Genomic DNA, 21,869 nt, shown 5'->3' with positions numbered 1-21,869 from the left:
TTACCAGTACTGAAGACGATGCTATCTTTACATTCTTGACTCTTCACAATCTCTTGCAAGCAACTCATGGCAGAATAAACCTTTATTTCAAGACATCAAAATATAAATATGGACAACATGACCAACACAAGTAAACACTTCTAACTGACATAGCGCATCATCCACATCTTGTGGGATAGGCCTACCGCGACTCGGTTACAGAAACATCAGAGAATATAAGTCATGAAGTAGGCACTGTCTCCACACAGCAGTATCACTTATAGTGCAGAAGAATTGGGAATTTTAAACGACAGCCGCAGAAGTAACTTGTATTGTTAATATGTAGGACCCTCCCGTTCCTAAACGGACCCAGTCAAACAAGTTCTCGACAAATCACCTTAAGGCAGAATATTCTTGCGCTGACCTGGAATTCTGTTCCTTCTTGCTACTACATGAACCGAAACATATTTTCAATTATCAGCAGTAGAGGCAATATAACATGACGTATAATGAAAACCGTACACTATTTTAATTTGTTTGAATCTTTAAGATGAACACAAATGCTTTTCTTTCGTTGACACATGGCACAGCTGGGTGTGGGTGACACTGACAAGAGAAAGTTTGATAAACAATAGAAGTAGAAATTATTTTTTTATGCGTTACAAAAATCCCAGTTACATTCTTTTATAAAATTTTGATGAAACTTCAATTTATTTAAAGTGAATGATCACATTCTTTAAAGGAATACAGCATTGAATGCGGTTACAAGGGGGAACAAAAAGTTGAAATTCCAAGCCTCTAGTTCAAGGCGATAGTTTGAACGATTGTCCTACTTTTTTTTTCTCTACAAAGGCGTCTGCTTCAGGCTCAATGCTCGCACGTGGCACTACGGAATAACAATCCTGCTACTGGTTGGCAAAGTTACTAACAGAAAGTTTCTGCACATTCAGTTGAAGGAACCTGGGTCAACCTACTAGTCACCATGGTGTGATCTTTGGAATGTGTTGATAGCTTGCTGTGGTGGCTTAAAAACTGGCACTTAGGATATATGTAAATCACACTTCATTTTCAAATAAAGACTAAAATAGCAGTCTTTTAATCTTTAAGACTACTCTTAAAGATTAAAAGACAAGTCTAAAGCAAGTTCAACATTTCTTAGACTTTTACATGATTCATAGGTAGGTACATTTTCCTTTTTTGGAACATAGAAATCGAGCAAAGGCAGCTGTACTGACAAATATTACTTCATTTCCGACACACGAACAAAAGTGATAAATAAGGGTGATATAAATACTCATATAATATACAGCATTGGTATAACATTTCTCCGTTCCCACCCACGCGGGGGGGCCACCCTGTCTGTCTTTGGATAGAGATAGAGATGCCCACGATTGTACGGGCAGGTCACCCAAAGGGACGAGGAGGTGAGCGTAACCTTTTGGTTTGAATGTTCCAGGTGCTCCTGGCTCCCTGCTGTGGAAAGCTAGACTCTGTCCACCGTTGCCCAGGGTTACGACCCCCCCTCCCCCCCCCCCCCCCATACTGCTTCTAAACCTCTAAACCGGGTGATGGAACGCCCCCGTCCCAGGTGGACTACACCTCCACTGGGCGGATGGCCCCAGCTGACCCCACACAAACGGATTAAACCGTCAGCACTAGTGGCCTCACCTCGCGTCGCGTCCGTCGTCCCTCGGGTTCTTCCACGTTAACGAGGTCGCCGTGGTCCGTCGTCGCCGTCGTCGAGGGCGCTACACAAACTCCTCGTCGCAGAGGGACCCGCCCACCAGCAGCGAGTGCTTGTCGGGCTCGCTGAGCGCCAGGCTGTGGATGGAGAGCTTGTCCGAGCGCAGGGAGCTGATGGAGGCGCGGCTGTAGTTGACGATGCGGTCCAGCAGGCTGAGCTTGGGCGAGCTGCGCTGCAGGTCGCCCATGCCGATGTGGACGCTGACGTCCGACAGGCTGCCCGGCCGCCGTCTCGCCGCGCCCAGCTGGGCCTCCAGCCTCTCCGCCGTGGGCTTGGTGTAACTGAGGAGGCACCGGGGGCACGAGGGGGGAGAGCACAGGGGGGGGGGGGGGGGGTACGGTTAGTTCTGCTGAAGCTCAATTAAACGACGTTCCCACAATGTTCCCAACCACAGCTTTTCCAAGGACCATTTTCCTAACCCTGACTTGATCAGAGAAACGATGTCTGCAGGGGAGGACGTTACTGCATCGCCTCCGGTGGTTGACAAAGAGCTAATTGATGAGAATACATTACCGTGCTTTGCAAAAAACAAAGTAGTTACTCACCCACTCACTCATCATAGTGTCAAAAGTGTGTGTTTGCATTTTTGTCGGACTGATTCATCGTTTGTCATAAAAAGCAAAAACTTAAAAAGGAAAATTGCAAAGAATTTGTACAAAGAATGTACGTTTCCATCATGGTATGAGTCACCAACCCAGGGCCTGGGTTGGTTCGGCCTCGACGGTCCTAGCCTGAGAGACATTTACCATTTGAGCAGCAGGGAGGAGAGCACCACGGAGACCGACGACAGAGCCATGGCCGCAGAGCCCATCCAGGGCTGCAGCACCAGACCGATGGGCATGAACAGACCTGGAGGGAGACACTCACACTGTTAGCATCGTCAGGGAACACCGCTCCCTTGACTGCATACTCATAAAAACGATTAATGGTAAATAGACTGCAGATATACAACGCTTTCCTAACCAGTGGCCACTCAAAGCGCTTTACAATATCGCCTAACGTTCACCCATTCATGCACACATCCACACCCCGACGGCGGTGTCGGCCGTGCGAGGCGACGGCCGGCTCGTCGGGAGCAGCAGTCAGGGTGAGGGCGTCTCGCTCAGGGACACCTCGCCACTCAGCTAGGAGGAGGAGCCGGGGATCGAACCAGCAGCCTGGTTCTGGGTACCACCCCAACCCGATCGACCTCCTGAGCCACATGCCGCCCCTCGATGGAAACCCCCGGCCCTACAGCCCTCCCCATCACCTACCGGCGGCGATAGGAATGCCGACCAGGTTGTAGATGAGGGCGAAGACGAAGTTGATGCGGATCCTCTTGACGGTCTTCATGGAGAGGTCGATGCTAGCCACCACGTCCAGGAGGTCGTTCTGCGGAGAGAGGGGAGCGGAGGGACAGTGAGGGCGGGACTCCATTCAACAGGAAGGACCGGGAGGAAGACCCCTGATTTGGACACAACCTTTAAGAGCTTGTGCATCAGAGTGCATCATGGGATTCTTTGTTCCGCCACATCGAGAGGACCCAAGAGAGCTACAGAACGGTCGAATCCTGAAGTCAACGTGAATAATAACCGTGATCAAGGAGAGGGAAAGGTTGTTCTGCTGCGTCGCGGCTGAGTAACGTTGATGCTGCTACTCATGCTACTTTCTTCTGATTATTACTTACTTTGTTATGGTGATCTTGTATCATTGCCGCTATGCGACTGTTGAGGAACCAAGTCGAATAAGTCTACTTTTGTGTAGATGAAATAACACAACAATTCCTCCCCATAATGACAAATCTACCAGAAACAACCCCCCCCAAAAAAAAACACATCACTACTAGGGGTGTGCATCTCTCCAATAAAAGACGATTCGATGCGTATCTCGATACATGGGGTACGATACGATTCAGGAACGATACATTTTTAAAATGGAACGATTCGATTCAGTTCGATTCAGAAGATTCGCATCTTTTAAATCAAAATCGATTTTCCGATTCAAATCGGTTTTTGTTACACCCCTGATCACTACTAACACAATAACAAACGTCCCAAATGCATCTACGCTTCCAGAACGGCGACCGTCCATCAGAGGTCGACGGTGCGAGCCCCGTCGGTAAGCTACGTCAGCGTCACCACGGCGATCCACCCCCCTCACCCTGATCAGCACCACGTCCGCCGCCTCGATGGCCACGTCCGTGCCCGTTCCTATGGCGATGCCCACGTCGGCCATGGCCAGGGCGGGGGAGTCGTTGACGCCGTCGCCCACCATGGCCACCCGCTTCCCCGAGCGCTGGAGCTGCTCCACCTTGGCCACCTTGTGGGACGGCAGCACCTCCGCAAACACCTTCCTGATGCCCACCTGCGGGAGGACCGCAGGGGAAAGATAACCACCGTCAAACACTTTGTAGAGGATGGAACCGACCGTCATCCATAGCAGCACCGCCGCCCCCCGTTACATAAAGAGAAACGCATCCAAGAGGCTGTTAATGTTGGTGTTTTACTGCCCCCTGGTGGTCAAACAAGGGAATTGCTTTATCGCGTTCATCTTTTTAGACTGAGAATCGATTCAAAAACTCTTGTTTGGTATATCCCCGATTATTATTATCACACATTATTACAAAAGCTAGTATATTATATATATATATTATATATTAACAACACTGTGGTCCAGACATCACAGCCGACGACTTAACGTATCTGAAAACCCTACAAAACGTCTCTCTCCCCCCCCCCTGCTCCGTACCTGAGCGGCGATGGCCCGGGCGGTCTTGCTGTTGTCCCCGGTCATCAGGATGACCTCCAGGCCCATGTGGTTCAGCGTGTGGACCGCCAGCTCCGCCTCCGGCTTCACCGTGTCCGCCACCGCGATCATGGCGCACAGCAGGCCTGGACACACCGAACCACCACCACCACCACCACCACCAGGGGGCCACGGTTCCAAAGGCCAGGAGCCGCCGGGGGGGGGGGGGGAGGGAGGAGGAGGAGGACCGGAGTCAAGGTGAGCCGGGGGGTTGAGATAAAGGAGGGTTAGATACGGTCGTGATAAAGGAGGGTTAGATACGGTCGTGATAAAGAGGAGGTGTGGTTTTTTGGCCCACGGTGCAGAAAGAACAGTTGATGATAAAATAAGAACGGCTTTTGTTAGATCGAGGAAGACTGAATTAGGTCATGATAAAGGGACAACAGTTGAGGTGATGATAAAGGGACAACAGTTGAGGTGATGATAAAGGGACAACAGTTGAGGTGATGATAAAGGGACAACAGTTGAGGTGATGATAAAGGGACAACAGTTGAGGTGATGATAAAGGGACAACAGTTGAGGTGATGATAAAGGGACAACAGTTGAGGTTATGATAAAGGACAACAGTTGAGGTGATGATAAAGGGACAACAGTTGAGGTGATGACCGAGTGAGAATAACTGTTATGAAAAAGGAAGAGGGGTTGAGGTGACGATAAAGGGACAACAGTTTAGGTGACGATGAAGTTAAGAACAGCGTTTTCAGCCAGAGGAAGAGGAGGTTGAGGTGCTGATGAAGTTAAGAACAGCGTTTTCAGCCAGAGGAAGAGGAGGTTGAGGTGATGATGAAGCATGCGCCCTCGGCCGTGCGCTCGGGTCGCTCACCGTCGACCGCCACCAGCACGGCGGTGCGCCCGCTGCGCTCGTGCGCCGCCATGGCCTCGTCGACCTCGGGCAGGACGTGCAGCGCGTTGCGCGTCATCCACTCGCGGTTACCGATCAGGACGGTGTAGGAGGTGGACTGGACCAGGGCTGCACAGAGAGGAGGAGGAGGGGGGCACCATTTAACAGCTTGTGATTGGACAGGGGGTTACAGATCCCAGGTTTTTTTTTCGTATTTTAGTCGGAGCGTTTGATTTGACGATCGCTGTCGGGATGTACGGACGAAATAGTCCGATGACCCATTTAAATTAAATGGCATACCCTAGCTTTAAGACAGCGGAGCTTTGAATCGGTTTTAAACGGCTTTAAATACTTTATACTAGCAGTAGTTTGAAACGGTTTAAAAGACATCACGCCAGCAGAGGTTTTAAACAGTTTTAAATACTCTATACTAGCAGTAGTTTGAAACGGTTTAAAAGACATCGCGCCGGCAGAGGTTCGAGGCGGTCTCGAGGGCGTTGGTGGCGTACTGAGAGGCTCTGGGTCCATGATGAGCGGGTGGGTGACGGTGGAGGTCTTGGAGTCGTTGATCTGGACCAGGATGCCGTTGCGCTGGTTGTTGTCGTCCTCCTCGCTCCGCCGCAGGTTGTCGATGCTGCTGACCACGCAGCGGATCCCGCAGCCCGCCACCGTCTGGAAGTCGGTGCAGGCGCCCAGCGACTCTGTGCCTAGCTCCTGGGGGGCAGAGAGCGGCGCTGGGGATGTGAATAACTCTCATTTTTCATGGTTGAATAATCAGTGGGTGGTTATGAACGAATAATCGATTATTCGATGCGTGCCGACATTCACAAAGGCAGCCATGGATCATCGGCGAGAAATCACTTAATATCTTAAACGCAGAAAAAACTAACTTTAACAGTGATCAGTGTTTGTGTTGTATGCATATATATTAATATTTATGCTTGTGTATTGTGTGTGTTGTTTTTCTGTACATGATTAACTAATAGTGCTACAGAACCAACGTTAGTTCCGTCCGTTAATTCTTGTTTATTTGAATGGGAAAAAATGTTAACGGTCCAAATGTTAAAAATCGACTTTGACCCTCGGGAACGAATAATCGGATAATCTAATATTCTGACCCTTCCCTAAGCAGCGCCGTGTCAATCAGCGGCTAGAGAGGGAACCCAACGGAGCACTTTGGTTCTAGGTCTGAACCGCACGGTAGAAAAAAAAGTCCTATTTTGATTATTATTGAGAGACAGAGGGTTGCGAGTTCACTATGAGTGGGAATGATCATCACAATTATTATTTTGCATCAATTTTCATTTCCACATTTCCACATTTGGACTAATGGTTCAGCCCTGCTTTATTCCATCCCTCAACTTGTCTTTAATACGATGGATGGATGCTCACAGCAAAACAGTTCAAGGTCAACCACCAATCATCTACACAGTACACCTGGACCTTGTTCAATAAATGACCAAACACCAGAGGGACCGTAGAAGTACTGTTTCCAACAGAGAAAGATGTCCCCTGAATTTACTTTATTTGTGAAAAGACATAAGGCTGAAACACACACACACACTGACTAACTCAATTATGTGAACGAATGACTGAATGACTGAATGAAGGGAGGGAGGGAGGGAGGGAGGGAGGGAGGGAGGGAGGGAGGGAGGGAGGGAGGGAGGGAGGCCAGCCTGACCTGCTTGCAGTACTTGGTGATGGCGGTGCCCAGGGGATGCTCGCTGTTGTTCTCCGCCGTGCCCACCACGGCCAGCAGCCGGGAGCGGGGCACGCGGTTCCCCTCCACCACGATCTTCAGCTGCACCACCTCCGGGGCGCCGTAGGTGATGGTGCCCGTCTTGTCGAACACCACCGTCTGGATCTGATCCCCCCCACACCCACCCCCACGGAGAGGACGGTTAAAGGAGAGGGTCTCCAGAGGGACGGTTAAAGGTCATTGATCTCTGTATATATCTATAACACCAAATGTATTTTGTATGTTGTTGTTTTTTTACTGTAATGTTGTTGATGTTGTTGTTGTTATCTGTTTTTAACAATTGTCTGTAATGTCTAGTATGTTTTTGTAGTGCTTTGAACTTCCTGCCCAGGGACCAAGGGTGCAAATTATCTGTTTAGCCCTGCTATAGAACCTGTTCTATACATGGTCCCTGTTAACAAAAAACAATCAACTAAAACTAAGTACAATGGTATAAAAAAAAAAAAAAAAAAAAGGTTTCACCCAAACACCCCCACCCCACTCCCTTCACCACGCCCGCCCCCCCCCCCCTCACCCACCTTGTGGGCCATCTCCAGGGGCTCCCCGCCCTTGATGAGGATGCCGTTCTGCGCGCCCACGCCGGTGCCCACCATGACGGCGGTGGGCGTGGCCAGGCCCAGCGAGCAGGGGCAGGCGATGCACAGCACCGTGATGGAGGCCTGGAACGCGAAGCGGATCACCGCCTCCGCCTCCGAGATGCTCTTGTCGTAGCCCTGTGTGTGTGTGTGTGGGAGAGGAGAGGGCGGCGGTGGGTGAGGAATAACACCACCACCACCACCCTGCTGTGGAACATGACGCACACTAGGGGGCGGTAGGTGAGGAATACACCACCACGCCTGTTGTGGAACATGACGCACACTAGGGGGCGGTGTTGCACACCCCGTCCAAAGTGGTTTTAGTCCCGATTGTTCCAGCCTTATCGACACAAAGTAGATATTCTTTTTTACTTTTGTCTAGACAGAACCTTCCAGACCGTTCGACTCTCAATCAGATGGAGTGTTGATATTCTTAATAATATTGTTTTAAATATGTGGAAACATCTGGTCGATTTTTGACCTCTGTTGAATTTACAGCGCGTTGATTTTAAACTGTTAAAAGGCTGTCTCCATTATTGACCAATCAGGATCAAGTATGCAACAGTGCTGTGCTATAAGAGAGATGCATTTAGCAGGTTGAACTCGGTCTCAAAGCTGTACACTGTAAAATCTGTAACAGTTCCCGTGTCAACTATAATCCACTGATATGAGAATCAGTAATCAAAACAAAGGAAAAAAAAAAAAGAGAAACAGCAAAACAGAGAATATTTTCGTGATTTTTTTGCGATTGGTATCACGACTCTCCAGCGGAGGATGAGCGATTCAGCAGCACAGTACGAAACGACATTCCCGTTCTACATCATGCCTCAACACACAACACACAACTGATTAACAGACGCCTGTCCCATTCGACCGCGATGTGCCTTCACGAAAAGAACAGCGTGACATCATCAAGGGGTTTTGAAACACAATAGACACAATAGTTAACGAAAAGAAAACCCCTCTTACCGGAAAGTACTTCTCGACCAGAGGAAAGTTCAGGAAGCCAATGAGTATCCAGGCGCACAGCGTGAGCAGCGACACGGCCACGATGAACGGCACGAAGTAACCGCTGATCTTATCTGCGTACTGCTGGATGGGAGCCTGGAACACGACGTACCGGTCAGACACACGCAGTGACAGACTAACCGCCTCTACTGCCAGTTAGCCATCACTGATCCAGTTCACTCAGGTCGACTCCCGTCAGAGCAGCATCGTGTAGCATCTCATCCTAGCTGTCTGTGTTGTGTACGGGGAATGGGTTAACCTGGCGATGGTGTTAGTGCTCGGCACTTCCGTGAACGTCCTTACGGTTCCGACAGAGGTATATTGTTGTTTCTCTTTCTTCTGACAAGTGCACTCATTCCAAGTCGCTTTTGATAAAAGCCTCCGCTAAACGGCCTAAATGTAAAACGTAAAATGTCCCCAAGGAGAAAAGGCATCAGGGACAGTGGGTACCGGGCATTGAACCCAGAACCTTAACACCCTAACCTCTACGCTACCCAGCCCCCCGACTGATAAACACATCGCTGAGAGAGAGAGTCAACATTATGTCATGAGCCTGAGCTCCAGTCGGTGAACCAGGGTGAGACGCCGGTCCCCACCTTGGAGGTCTGGGCCTCCTCCACCAGCTTGACGATCTGGGACAGCGTGGTGTCCATCCCCACGTGGGTGGCGCTGATCAGCAGGGAGCCGTTCTGGTTGATGGAGCCGGCAATCACCGTGCTGCCGGGCTTCTTGGTGACCGGCATGGCCTCCCCTGGACGCACGGAGAGCAACGCACAAGGGTCAGCGCACAACGCAACACAACACAACACAACCAGGGTCAGAGCACAACACAACACAACACAACCAGGGTCAGAGCACAACGCAACACAACACAACACAACCAGGGTCAGAGCACAACACAACACAACACAACCAGGGTCAGAGCACAACGCAACACAACACAACCAGGGTCAGAGCACAACGCAACACAACACAACACAACCAGGGTCAGAGCACAACGCAACACAACACAACACAACCAGGGTCAGAGCACAACACAACACAACACAACCAGGGTCAGAGCACAACACAACACAACACAACCAGGGTCAGAGCACAACGCAACACAACACAACCAGGGTCAGAGCACAACGCAACACAACACAACACAACCAGGGTCAGAGCACAACGCAACACAACACAACACAACCAGGGTCAGAGCACAACACAACACAACACAACCAGGGTCAGAGCACAACACAACACAACACAACCAGGGTCAGAGCACAACGCAACACAACACAACACAACCAGGGTCAGAGCACAACACAACACAACACAACCAGGGTCAGAGCACAACGCAACACAACACAACACAACACAACCAGGGTCAGAGCACAACACAACACAACACAACCAGGGTCAGAGCACAACGCAACACAACACAACACAACCAGGGTCAGAGCACAACGCAACACAACACAACCAGGGTCAGAGCACAACGCAACACAACACAACACAACCAGGGTCAGAGCACAACACAACACAACACAACCAGGGTCAGAGCACAACGCAACACAACACAAGCAGGCTAAGGAACACAACACAACACAACCAGGCTCAGGAACACAACACAACACCAGCTGGGTGCGGTGGGCCTGGCGATCAGATTTTGCGTGATTCACGCCAGTTGAAGTATTTGTACTTTCCTGGGAATTTCTCTTGATGCGTAACCACTAGTGTGAGAAAAGTTTTGCGGTTCGCACAAGCAACCTCGCACAAGTAGAATCAGTAGATTCTCTTTTATTCTCTCTTGCTCTAGGTGTGATCGCACCTTAACACAGCATGCCCAAACATCATCAACAGTGTATTTTTAAATCTTTGTGTGAACGCCTACTTCATATTTCGAACAGATCTCATGAAAACATACCGTGTGTACGAACGTGAATGACGTACTTGCTCGAATGCTGAATGATCACTTGCTGCACCGTCCAGTGTTCAGCACTCAATAATAACATTAATAACTGTAACAAAACTCATATGAGTCTTCATATCCACCTGTGATGAGGGACTCGTCCGCCATGGAGTGTCCCTCGATGACCCGCCCGTCCACGGGGAACTTCCCCCCGGGGACCACCTTCACCACGTCGCCCCTCTGCACCAGCTCCACGTCCACCTGCTCCTCACTGCAGGGCCACCGCCAGCCGTTAGGATCAGACAGCAGCCCCACGGGGCCCCCTCGTTACCCCACTTACTAGTTACTAAAGCCACGAGTGACTCCAGAGTGACCAAAGTCACAAGTGACTCCAGAGTGACCAAAGTCACAAGTGACTCCAGAGTGACCAAAGCCACAAGTGACTCCAGAGTGACCAAAGTCACAAGTGACTCCAGAGTGACCAAAGTCACAAGTGACTCCAGAGTGACCAAAGTCACAAGTGACTCCAGAGTGACCAAAGTCACAAGTGACTCCAGAGTGACCAAAGTCACAAGTGACTCCAGAGTGACCAAAGCCACAAGTGACTCCAGAGTGACCAAAGCCACAAGTGACTCCAGAGTGACCAAAGCCACAAGTGACTCCAGATTCACTCAAGTCACAGCTGACTCTAGTTCAACAATTATATTATACACAAAAAATATATATTTGAATCCAAATCTTTTGGATACTTGTATCCAAAGGATTTGGATTTAAATGTATATATTTTTGAGAGAGTCTCACTCAAACTGGGATTTCTCCACATGCAACCAAAGCGTGGGATTCCCCGCCCACATCCATACCGATGGTTAGTTGTAATCCGACTCCCAGTGCGACACACAATCGGTCGTTGTTAGCGATGGGAAATGAAACCCGGCGAGGAGGAGGAGAAGGAGGAGGAGGAGAGGGAGGAGTACCTGCGGACAGACTTGTCGCTGTTGAGCGTGACCACGGTCGCCTCCGTGGCCTGCAGCGACATCAGCTTGGAAAGAGCCTCGGACGTCTTGCTCTGGTCCGGAGAGGAAGTCAGACAACAAACATCAACAACATCAAACAGAAGGTAGGAGCACAGCCAGTAACAAAACACCAGCCTCAAATGAGCTCCTCAGAACCCTATTCTAAGGTTTGGGGGTTCGGGCGTCTTGATCAACGACGGCTACACATGATGGGATTCGACCTGCCCGGCTGGGAGTCACACACCAACGCCGCCACTAGCCTGTAATACGACACGGAGCTCAGAGCACGCGTGGCGTGGGGCCGTGCGGCGCTTGTACCTTCGCTATTTGCTCCAGCCAGCGGCCCAGCGAGATGAAGACGAAGAGCATGGGCGGCGTGTCGAAGAAGGTGATGGGGTTGACCTTGGCGCGCTCCGCCATGGCCACCAGCAGCACCACCAGCGAGTAGGCGAAGGCGATGGTGGTGGCCAGCACGATCAGCACGTCCATGTTGGCCGAGCGGTGCTTCAGGGCCTTGTAGGCCTGCACGTAGAAGTACCGGCCGCCGATGAACTGAGGAGGAGGAGCGGAGACACAAAGGCTTGTTATTCACCACGGGGGGAAACACACACCGACGGCTTGGGTTCCCCCTTTTACTCTACGACCCCGAGGAGGAACAGAGGCCTCTTTCACCGCAGTGGGAAGTGCGGCGTGCATTTCTGTGTCTCTGTGTTCATCGAGTGTGACGTAACGCTGGTGGCGGACTTGGCCATGTCACAGTATTTGTTGCGTTTGTTGACATATCTTACAAAAGGGCAAAAGGGGAATTGGCAGTAGAGCTGAGGTACAAGACGATGTGATGATTTGGATGCAGCTTGGCCGTGTTCGGTGGCACCTAAACTGTATTTAAATTCATTATTGTGTCTGTTTTAGCGCGCAGCGGTGACATCGACTGGATGCCTGGACTCTCCTTATGGTTTACCGGCCAGCACCCCATCACTGGTTTAAAATGTTTTGCCTGTTTGTATGTGTGTCAATTACGGCCCCCACTGCACTCCTGACCATCCCTGGAAGGAGGGGATCCCCCCCACGCTGCGTTCCTTCTCAGGATTCCTTCCTTGCTTATTGAGGGAGTTCTTTCTTGCCCTCTTGGGGCGGCTGAGGGGTCAGGGGGCTGTCATGAACACACGGCCTGTTGAGCCCTTTGAGACTGCACCTGTGATTAAGGACTATACAAACGAGTACAATTGAATTCGATTGAAGTCTGTGGGTGGCCGAGCTCCACGGAGGAGTCCCACCTGCACGGGCACGCAGAAGAGGAAGGAGAGCAGGTTCATGATGGAGAGCCCCGGGAGCAGCTGCCTCTCCAGGAACATGGAGGAGTGGTCGTGGACGAAGTCCTCCGCCGTGGCGTTGTGGTGGTGGGCCGTCTCCAGCTGGTGGTCCACGATCATCATGTACATCATCATGCCCATCACCGGCACGCAGAAGAACAGGCTGATCAGGAAGGACTTCCTCCACCTGGAGAACGAAGGAGGAGGAGGAGTGGGTGGAGTGGAATGTAAAAATGTATTGTTGGACATTTTTAAAAATGAAATATTTTGCGTTTAGAGAATGAGTTTGTGTGCCACCAGAAACACACACACACACACACACACACACACACACACACACACACACACACACACACACACACACACACACACACACACACACACACACGCGCCACTTACTGCTGTATCTCAGTGCTATGGTCCAGGTGACTCCCCGTCCGGTCCCTCTTCACCAGTGACGCTTCGTAACCCAGGCTCTGCCGATCAGATCAACTCTTTTAATCATTCAAGTCTTTGAACAAACAAAGACCCAGACAGAGAACATCATGAGACGAACACAGACCCTAATGTGATCCACCGGGAGCAAACGCCGCCCATCATAACCAGAACGACTTTATGCATGGAAACTTGAAAACGGGTCTCAACGTGCTTTGCAAGAAGACATTTTGCCTTCTGTGCTTTGCAAGAAGACAATAAAACACAGAGACAAAGACAGATGTGCCGCGGGATTGAACATCACAAGGTCAAAGGGAAACACGAAAGGAAGAGAGCTGAGAGAGGCCCTCCAGCCAGACTAAAGCCCACAGCCGTAAAAAAAGCAGCCGGTAAATCACTTTTCAACATTTTCAACATTTTTGGATCGTACGGAAGAGGTTGAGGGCCACATGTGATTGTTTCATTGGAGTTCTGACTTAAATCTCAGAATTCTGAGTTTAAAGTCGTAATTCTGATTATTTACCTGTGAATTTTTGGACTTGGGATATATATATATATATATATATCCTTTTTTTTAAATCAGAATAATCTCAGAATTCAGATTTTAAAATCAGAATTCTGAGATTATTCAGATTTTAAAAATCATAATTCTGAGATTTAAGTCTCAGAATTATGAATAGGCTACCAGTAAGGACCCCCACGGTCAGCGAGTGTCACCTGGCGACACACAGGACGGGAGCCACAAGCTGACCTACGGAGGAGGACTAGGGCCACGTGTGAATTACTTTTGAGTTCCGAGTTTTAAAGTCAGAACGCCGACTCTAACCTCAGAACTCCGGCGCGGCCCCAATCCTCTCCGGGAGGAGACCCAGCGTGTGACCCAGCTAGTGTCCCCCCCCTGAGGACCAGGGGGGGGGGGGGTCCCCGTGATCAAAGGGTGCTCACCTCCAGCCGCCGGATCACGTCCCGGGGCCCCGTCACCTCGGGGTCGTACTTGACGTGCGCCTTGTTGGTCGCCAGGGCGACGGACACATAGATGATCCCCTTCTGCTTCATGAGGCTGGACTCAATCTTGTGCACACAAGAGGCGCACGTCATGCCCCTGACCTGAGGGCGAAGAGGAGGAGCAATCAACACCAGGGGGTTGACCCGCCGTCGTCACATGACTCACGCGCTAAACACTGAAGAGCCACCCGCCGCCCACGGCCGGTCTGCTCATGTGACGATGAGCCGACGCCGCCGTGGGCGCGGTGTGACTGCGCCCTCAGACCGAGGGGCTGAATTAAAAGTGACGGACGGTGTGGTGTCGTTTGGACGGTCGTCATGCTCTCGTCGTCTCCGCTCACCACCAGCTCCAGGCTCCCGTCGGAGCCCTCGTAGTTCTCCATGACCGAGGCGGTGAAGCCCAGCTCCCTCACGCACTCGGCGATGTCCAGCGGCTCCGTGACGTCGGGGTTGTAGCGCACCTCCGCCTTGCTCGCCATGAGGGCCACCAGCACCGAGTAGATGCCTGTCCAACACGCCGAGAGTAAATGGACTGCAGTCGTACGGCGCTTTTCTAACCAGCGGCCACTCAGTGGCGCATTACAATACTGCCTCACGTTCACCCGTTCATTCACACATTCACACAGCGAGGGCGAGGGTGTCGGCCACGCAAGGAGACAGCCAGCTCGTGGGGAGCAGTCAGGGTGAGGTGAGGCGTCTCGCTCAGGGACACCTCGACACTCCGCTAGGAGGAGGAGCCGGGGATCGAACCAGCAACCTTCCGGTTACCAGCTCAACCCCCCGCTCTACCTCCGGAGCCTCATGCCGCCCCAACGGGGCCGAGGGCAAAGGGCCCAGGGTGTCAACGATGACAGCTGGGGGGGGGTTGTTCCAACGCTGGGGTGTACGTCACGGGACAGGTCATCATCGTTAAACGTTTCAAGCGGCTGGTACCCACCGGGTTCGTTCTTGAGGTTGCGTTCAATGTTGGCCACGCAGGAAGCGCAGGTCATGCCTCCGATCTGGATGAAGCACTTGGAGTGGGGGCCGCCCTTCCCCGCCGCCGCCACCGGCTTGCCCTCCCTGTCGGGTTCGTTGTCCGCCTCCCTCTCCTTCTCCTTCCCCGGGTCCGGGCTCAGGCTCATGAGGGGGTTGGGACAGGCCAGAGGCACCAGGCTGTTGGTCGCTATGGGAACCGTATACAGTCGTCAGCGTCAGTCGTTGTGATTGTGATTGTGTTTGGCTACAACGTTCACGTGAACTGCTGCGATTGGAGTGTTTATTATAGTTTATGTATTTTAAAAAAATTAATGAAGACACAACTAAGGAATCATTCAAGGAAAACTAAGGAAAAGCAAGTCTGCAAAATGCCCAAAATGTAAATGTAATTGATTAATACAGAGATATGAGAGTGACGAGTCACTGATTATAATATTTTTCTTTAAAAACAAAACAATGAACTAGCGTCTCCGGTTGTCGTCTGATCCACCGAGCCCAGACCACGGCTCTCCTCACCTGTCAGGAAGGCGTCGAAGCCCATGTCCTCCACGGCCGCCCTCAGCTCCTCGGGGCCGGTGAGCAGCGGGTCGTACTCGAACGTCCCCCGGTGCTCCGCCAGGGACACCCGCGCCGACCGCACCCCCTCGCGCCGCGAGAGCGTCCCCTCGATGGACTGCACGCAGGAGCCGCACGTCATCCCCTCGATGCGAACGTCCACCGTGGCCCCCGGGGGCCGGCCGGCGCACGGCGGCGCCTGGGGCGGCGCCCCCGGGACGCGACCCGTCGCGGGGCCGCTCGCGGGCCCCTCGGGGGACCACGTCTGGACGGCGAAGGTCCCCGGCGGCAGGGCCTCGATGGCCTGCCGCAGCTGGGGCACGGTGACGGTGCGCGGGTCGTAGCGGACGGAGGCCTTCTCCGTCTCCAGGCAGACGTCCACGGAGGACACCCCGGGGAGCCGCCCCACGCCGTCCTGGATGTTGACCACGCAGGAGCGGCAGTGCATGCCCGTCACCCGCAGCGCCACGGACACGGCGTCCGCGAGGACCCCCGCCTCTTGGGATGGCTCCGACGGCACGGGTGCGGCGACGGGCGCGGCGGCGGCGGGCCGCTGGGCGTCCACCAGCCGCTCCAGCTCGCTGGGGGACAGCTTCAGGGGGAGGGGCTTGGACCTGGCGACGGCCTTGAAGCCGGCGACGGCGACCTGGTCGATGATGGTCTGGACGGTGATGAGGTAGGGCAGGTAGACGATGGTTGCCTCCTGGGACTCCAGAGCAACTGGAATGCCAAGAATGCCAAGGAAACGGGAGGGCGTTATTGTTGCAGATGATGAGACGAGATAAGCGGAGCGAGGTTTACAACCAATAAAACACACCAAAACCAAACAGCAACTAATGGTTTAGGAGCTCGGCTTTGCGCAGGTATTTTATCAGTGCAAGGTTAGATAAGGGGGTTTGTCTGATTCAAACAACGCTTTTGCAAACAATGTTTGGATAGCTCATTGGTTGATATTATTATAAACAGTTCAGGAATATGAAATTAAATCTATGACTTGGAGGACAAGTTCACGGACAACCACCGCGAATTACTCCTGTCACTTCAGACCCTGTAAAAACCATATCAGCAAACGATCTAATGAGTCACACTGAAATCCTGACAAGAAATGTCACGGTGACACATGAAAAAGCTGACACGTACAATCCACTCAAGACAAAACACATGGCAAACTGGCCTCAGCAATTAGTTTCCTTTTTACGAAATACTTTAGCTTCCTTTATATTGACTATAAATACTTCAACTCCCTTCCCTTCCAGCCTACTTCTGGGGAGGAAGTGTGAATGTCCTTGTACTATTGTTTGCCTGAACAAATCAACTAGTTAGTAACTAGTATAATTGCGTCTGCGTCCGGTAAACGACATTGAATGATTGGAGAGGTTATTTTACATTTGTTGACTCTGCTTCTTATTGGTTAACTCTACTCTAATGCTAAAGTATTTCCCTGTATCTCTACCGCTGACTCGAGCAGGTCACTTTTATTTGTCTTTTTGTTGTTTTCTGCTGTCCTATTGTTGTTGTTGTTGTTCTTCTTCTTCCTGTTGATGCTGTGTTTTGGATGTGCTCGTTTGTATTACTTTGTTATCTTGAGACCCTGGCTGCAAAACTAATTTCCCCCCCAGCGAGACGATAAAGATTGATCCTGAACTTGGACTTGAGATACAACATCCCGTTTTGAAGGAGGGTCAGCAAAACAGAGACACAATACAAGAAACAGCAAACAAAAGTACAGTTAAAACATAAAGACAGACGCCTTGTTGTTGTGGACAACAATCCAACCTCATACTTCGCATCCCTTTCAGTTTACTAATCCCCACCACACCCAACTGGCGGTCTCACAGCAGTGGTACGTACAGTGGTACATCACGTACTAATAAACATCACACAGAAAAAACAGAACATGAACTACAAAGAGATGATAAAGGACGAGGTGGATAAACAAACGAGAGCGGCGCGGCTCACCTTTGATCTTCTGCACTCCTTTCAGCTTCCCCACCTTCCCCTCGATGGTGGTGGTGCAGGAATGGCAGGTCATGCCCTCGACGGACAGCTTCACCAGGGCCACGCCCGACCCCGCGCCGCGCGGCGGTGGTGGGGGGGAGAGGGAGGAGGACGAGGAGGAGGAGGAGGAGGAGGAGGGGGGGCAGGAGGGGGAGGAGGCGCGGCGCGCAGGGCTGGCGGAGGCGGCAGCGGGGGGGGGCTCCGGCGCCACTCCCGTCACGACCTCCCTCAGCTGCGGCGCGGTGGTCAGGGAGGGCACGAAGGTGACGGAGAGGCCGCCGCCGCCGTCGTCGTTCTCCCCGGCGGCGGTCTCTCTGACGTCCAGCACCCCCTGCACCCGGGACAGCCGGGCCAGGGCCTCCCGGGTGGCCTGGGGGCCCAGACCCGGGGTGGGCAGCAGTAGGGTGTCCGTGGGGACCGGCTCGGCGGAGCCGGGGTCCGGTAGGGTGGACTCGAAGCCCATGTCTTCCACCGCCTCGTAGAGAGACTGCGGGCTCTGGAGGCTGGGGTCGAACAGCACCGCCGCGCTCCTCAACTCCAGGGACACCTGCAGCGGCGTGACCAGTGAGTCATGTGATCACTTTACAATAAGTCCATGAGTCAGAAGAGAGTGAAACAGGAGTCAGGATGTTCATAGGACCAAGTGAAAAGCACTAACAATCGCTATAGGTTAACCCATTCCCCGTATACAACAAAGATAGCTAGGTTAAGATGCTGCACAATGCTAAGTGCTATTTAGAGGTACAAGGACATGGAACAAACAATAAGTCCGTAAGGGGGTGTGAGGGTGTGGGGGGGGGGGGGGAGGCTATGCAGAGTCCAGATGAACTCTGCATAGCCTTCCCGGTCAATCCTTCTCCAAAACAGCCATGTGATAGATTAAATACACTTCAACTGTTCAGGCATTGAGTGCAATGCCTGGCAACCATGCTGATCATTTCAGTCAGGTTGTGAGGCATTTGCATCAGCCCACTGACTCGTTGGTCCATAAGACCTCCCATGGGTTGAGACATAAACAATACAACCCTGTCTAAAGCCGTTCTTATCTCGTCAGCTGTGCTGTGCAATATATTTAAAAAGCAGAAGATGAGTGCCTTGGTCTTTGGAGAGTTATGACTATGTCACGACCCTTTGCTCTCCCTCTCCAGCAGGGAGGAAACATGTGACGCACTGATGCAGTCACCTGACACAAAGTTAACAAAGCACAGTTGGGAATCAAGGGTGTGTGTGTGTGTGTGTGTGTCTGTGTGTGTGTGTGTGTGTGTGTGTGTGTGTGTGTGTGTGTGTGTGTGTGTGTGTGTGTGTGTGAGAGAAGAGAAAAAGTATGTGGTAAACCAAGGATTATGTAGGGAAAGGGAAAAGAAGAAGCTAAAGTCCCTAAATGTTTACAAGCTATAAGTGTGTTACAAAGCCCCTAATTCCATTTGACTGGGAACACAGCCTGCTTATTGACCTGGGGGACACAACTCTGCAAAGGGCAGAGCTCTTACGGGACAAACTATTACGTTATCTCCTCATTTGGCCCCAGCCCGCGGGGGTAAACACGCGACCGAGGAAAGAGCAGGCCTCAGTATTATTACGACCCCAGGGGAGCTGTCTAGGGTAGGAGGCTCATCACCGTCGGTCTCAGCTGCTGCTGCCTCTACGCCAGTTAGACCCCGAGTCAATAGCCATAAGCTATGCATGGAGACCTTTTGGCAAGGAAAAGGTCGCACAAGTTTACCCAGCGCAGAGTACAAACCAATGCTCCCACTTACACGGACATTAGCGTAGCAGCACGTCCGTTGTGATGGCTGTCGTTGCTTGGATGGTGGTTGACGTGTGGTTGTGCGTTACAGTGTCACACCATGCACCTTGCATACGTAGTTCATGTGTTACACAGAGACTCACTATGCTATAGTAGAACTTCTGGGAGAGGGGGGAGTAGGCGGGGCAGAAACTGGGCAGGAAACCAAAAGTATAAGGGGGCGGAGTCACACCTTGTTTTCTGTTTTGCTACCAAAGAGAAACTGATGGGCAGGCTTTCAGGTGGGGATTTGAAGAGGGGCATCTCTACAGTTGCCAGTCAATACGGTGTTGATTTGAAGCCTTCCAGGAAACTTTTTACTGTTTACCAATGCTGGCCGAGTTAGTATTTGCTGTAAATAGCAAATTACGCAATTAACGATAACCACTTCAAGCGAGGATGTTGAGGCAAAACAATTATGACGCAAACAAACAATATAAATGCCCAGTTCCCAGACCTGAGCCCGCAATCAGACCCAAATCAGACCTTAGATTACTTAAAGTATGACGCCGGCGTGATACTTTCAGTAATCTAAGGTCTGGTTTACGACACTATACAAACACTGAAGCAGAACAATGAGGTGAAGTCAGTCTCAACGTGGCTGTGGTTCAACACAGGGGAACACGTCCCCGTCCCTTAACCAGCGCGTGTGTGTCGTTAACGTTAACAGTACCTTAATGTGGACCACTCCGGGCAGAGCCCCGACTCGCTGTTCTATGGACTGGACACACGAGCCACACGTCATGCCCTCCACGGCCAGACGCACTGACCGCAGGTCAGCTTCCTGAGCCATCTTAAGGAGCCACTCTGCGGGGAGAAGGGACACATGTTGATCTGAGCGCAGTCTGAATACCCAGCACCACGTCTCAATGTCTACATCAACATGAACCACAACATTGGTTTAATAATAGTCAATAGCGTTTTTCCAAGTAGGACCAATCAATGAAATACGAGCAATTTATCGATTCATATTTTGTGACTACTATTGTGAAGTAGGCTATGAGAAATTTAAAACTTATACTAATAGTCCTTTGTTTTATTTTGTTGCAATCTATGTGTGTTACAAACTGTTAACTACTATGTAGTTATTTTCTGAAGCTCAACTCCTATTGGGTCGAAGTAAATCCTCTGTAGAAAAGTGCCTTTTTAAATCCATGTTTTGAGGAAAACAGGGAATAATGTTTTTACTTCTTAAGCATTGGTTTGTTAATTATTACTACTGTTATGACCATTGAAACACTTTATAAGATTTAGAAATAATGAGAAAATAAGATTCTGAAAACTGATGAAAGAAATACAACGTAGTTGCAACAGGATTAAAACACATTGTATAAGGCCTCAGTTAAATACATTATTCACCTTGTCAACAGTAGGTCATACAAAGGAAGTGTACATCAAATCTATAACTGAACTTTATCAAATCGATTAAAAAATGAATAATCACCTTAAATAACAAAATAACAGCCACCAGTACAAATGCTCTCCTAATCCCAACATGCGTGTTAACTTTGTTCTTCTAAGCCTCCAATACATAAAGCACCAAAAACAAAGAGAAACCAACACGATCAAACACCTTTGATCCTACTTTTCCACAGCATCTTCTAATAATAATGCGATAGTTATTGGCTCTTACCCCTGAGTAGCACTGCTGTGGTTCATAGGCGGGCTCTGACCCAGCCGAGCCACCCCGCTGGGCTCTGATCAGCTCTGGACTATATCAACTACAACACAAACCCAACCTGGGCATGCCAATTACTACGATAAGGAATTAATAGGAGCCGCAAAAGGTTTCTTGTTGTTCAACTAGCTCCCGGAGCGCCACTAGCCAGGAGATAAGGCTGCTGACTGGCTCTTTAGCGACGGAACGGCACCCGGAAGTGACTGTGCACACACGTCATGTACAAGGGGGCGTTTCGGGGCTTGTGTAATGCGTGAGGCTGGGCAAGGGTCCTGGGTTTTACCGTTACCCTGATTTACCGGTAACTTCCGATGCGCGGTGTGCTGCGCACGGCGGTTAACGGTTCCCGGTAGCAAGAGGAATATAAGAACACGACAAGAACAGCGACGAGGAGAATACATGTTGAGGTTTGACGAATAATTTCACAAATCATTAATTTAGCCGAAACATGCAACCGAAAAGGCTATCCCTCTTCCGGAAGTCCATCCCTCTCTCTTCCCTTTCGCAGCGAATCTCTCAATCTC

The 21,869-nt window shown here is 51.0% G+C and overlaps 1 protein-coding gene across 1 annotated transcript; it reads right to left on the bottom strand.

The window, feature by feature from the left end:
* Nucleotides 1–64: 64 nt before the first annotated feature.
* On the bottom strand, nt 65–21,520 carry atp7a (ATPase copper transporting alpha). Its single transcript, XM_084469678.1, has 23 exons — nt 21,301–21,520; nt 20,341–20,474; nt 17,843–18,428; nt 15,845–16,603; nt 15,288–15,515; nt 14,692–14,855; nt 14,291–14,452; nt 13,310–13,386; nt 12,875–13,097; nt 11,916–12,149; nt 11,559–11,650; nt 10,728–10,855; nt 9,287–9,441; nt 8,652–8,786; nt 7,626–7,820; nt 7,030–7,212; nt 5,858–6,062; nt 5,331–5,477; nt 4,451–4,593; nt 3,863–4,066; nt 2,977–3,094; nt 2,470–2,572; nt 65–2,004 (listed from the first exon to the last, which is right to left on the bottom strand). The coding sequence occupies exons 2-23, from the start codon at nt 20,458–20,460 to the stop codon at nt 1,728–1,730; spliced, it is 4,638 nt and encodes a 1,545-aa protein (XP_084325804.1). The 5' UTR covers nt 20,461–20,474; nt 21,301–21,520; the 3' UTR covers nt 65–1,727.
* Between the last annotated feature and the right edge of the window lie 349 nt (nt 21,521–21,869).

This window comes from Micromesistius poutassou (assembly GCF_964030765.1).
Source record: "Micromesistius poutassou genome assembly, chromosome: 6".
Lineage (NCBI taxonomy): Eukaryota > Metazoa > Chordata > Actinopteri > Gadiformes > Gadidae > Micromesistius > Micromesistius poutassou.
The sequence above is the reverse complement of the archived record's forward strand: the minus strand, read 5'-3'. Positions and strand labels throughout refer to the sequence as shown.

Excerpts from the sequence above, each read along its gene's own strand:
- atp7a (XM_084469678.1), bottom strand. The coding sequence starts at position 20,460 with ATGGCTCAGGAAGCTGACCTGCGGTCAGTGCGTCTGGCCGTGGAGGGC. Across the intron at positions 13,098-13,309 it reads CATAGCACTGAGATACAGCA|GTGGAGGAAGTCCTTCCTGA; the intron begins GTAAGTGGCGCG and ends TTCGTTCTCCAG. Across the intron at positions 12,150-12,874 it reads TCTTCTGCGTGCCCGTGCAG|TTCATCGGCGGCCGGTACTT; the intron begins GTGGGACTCCTC and ends CCTCCTCCTCAG.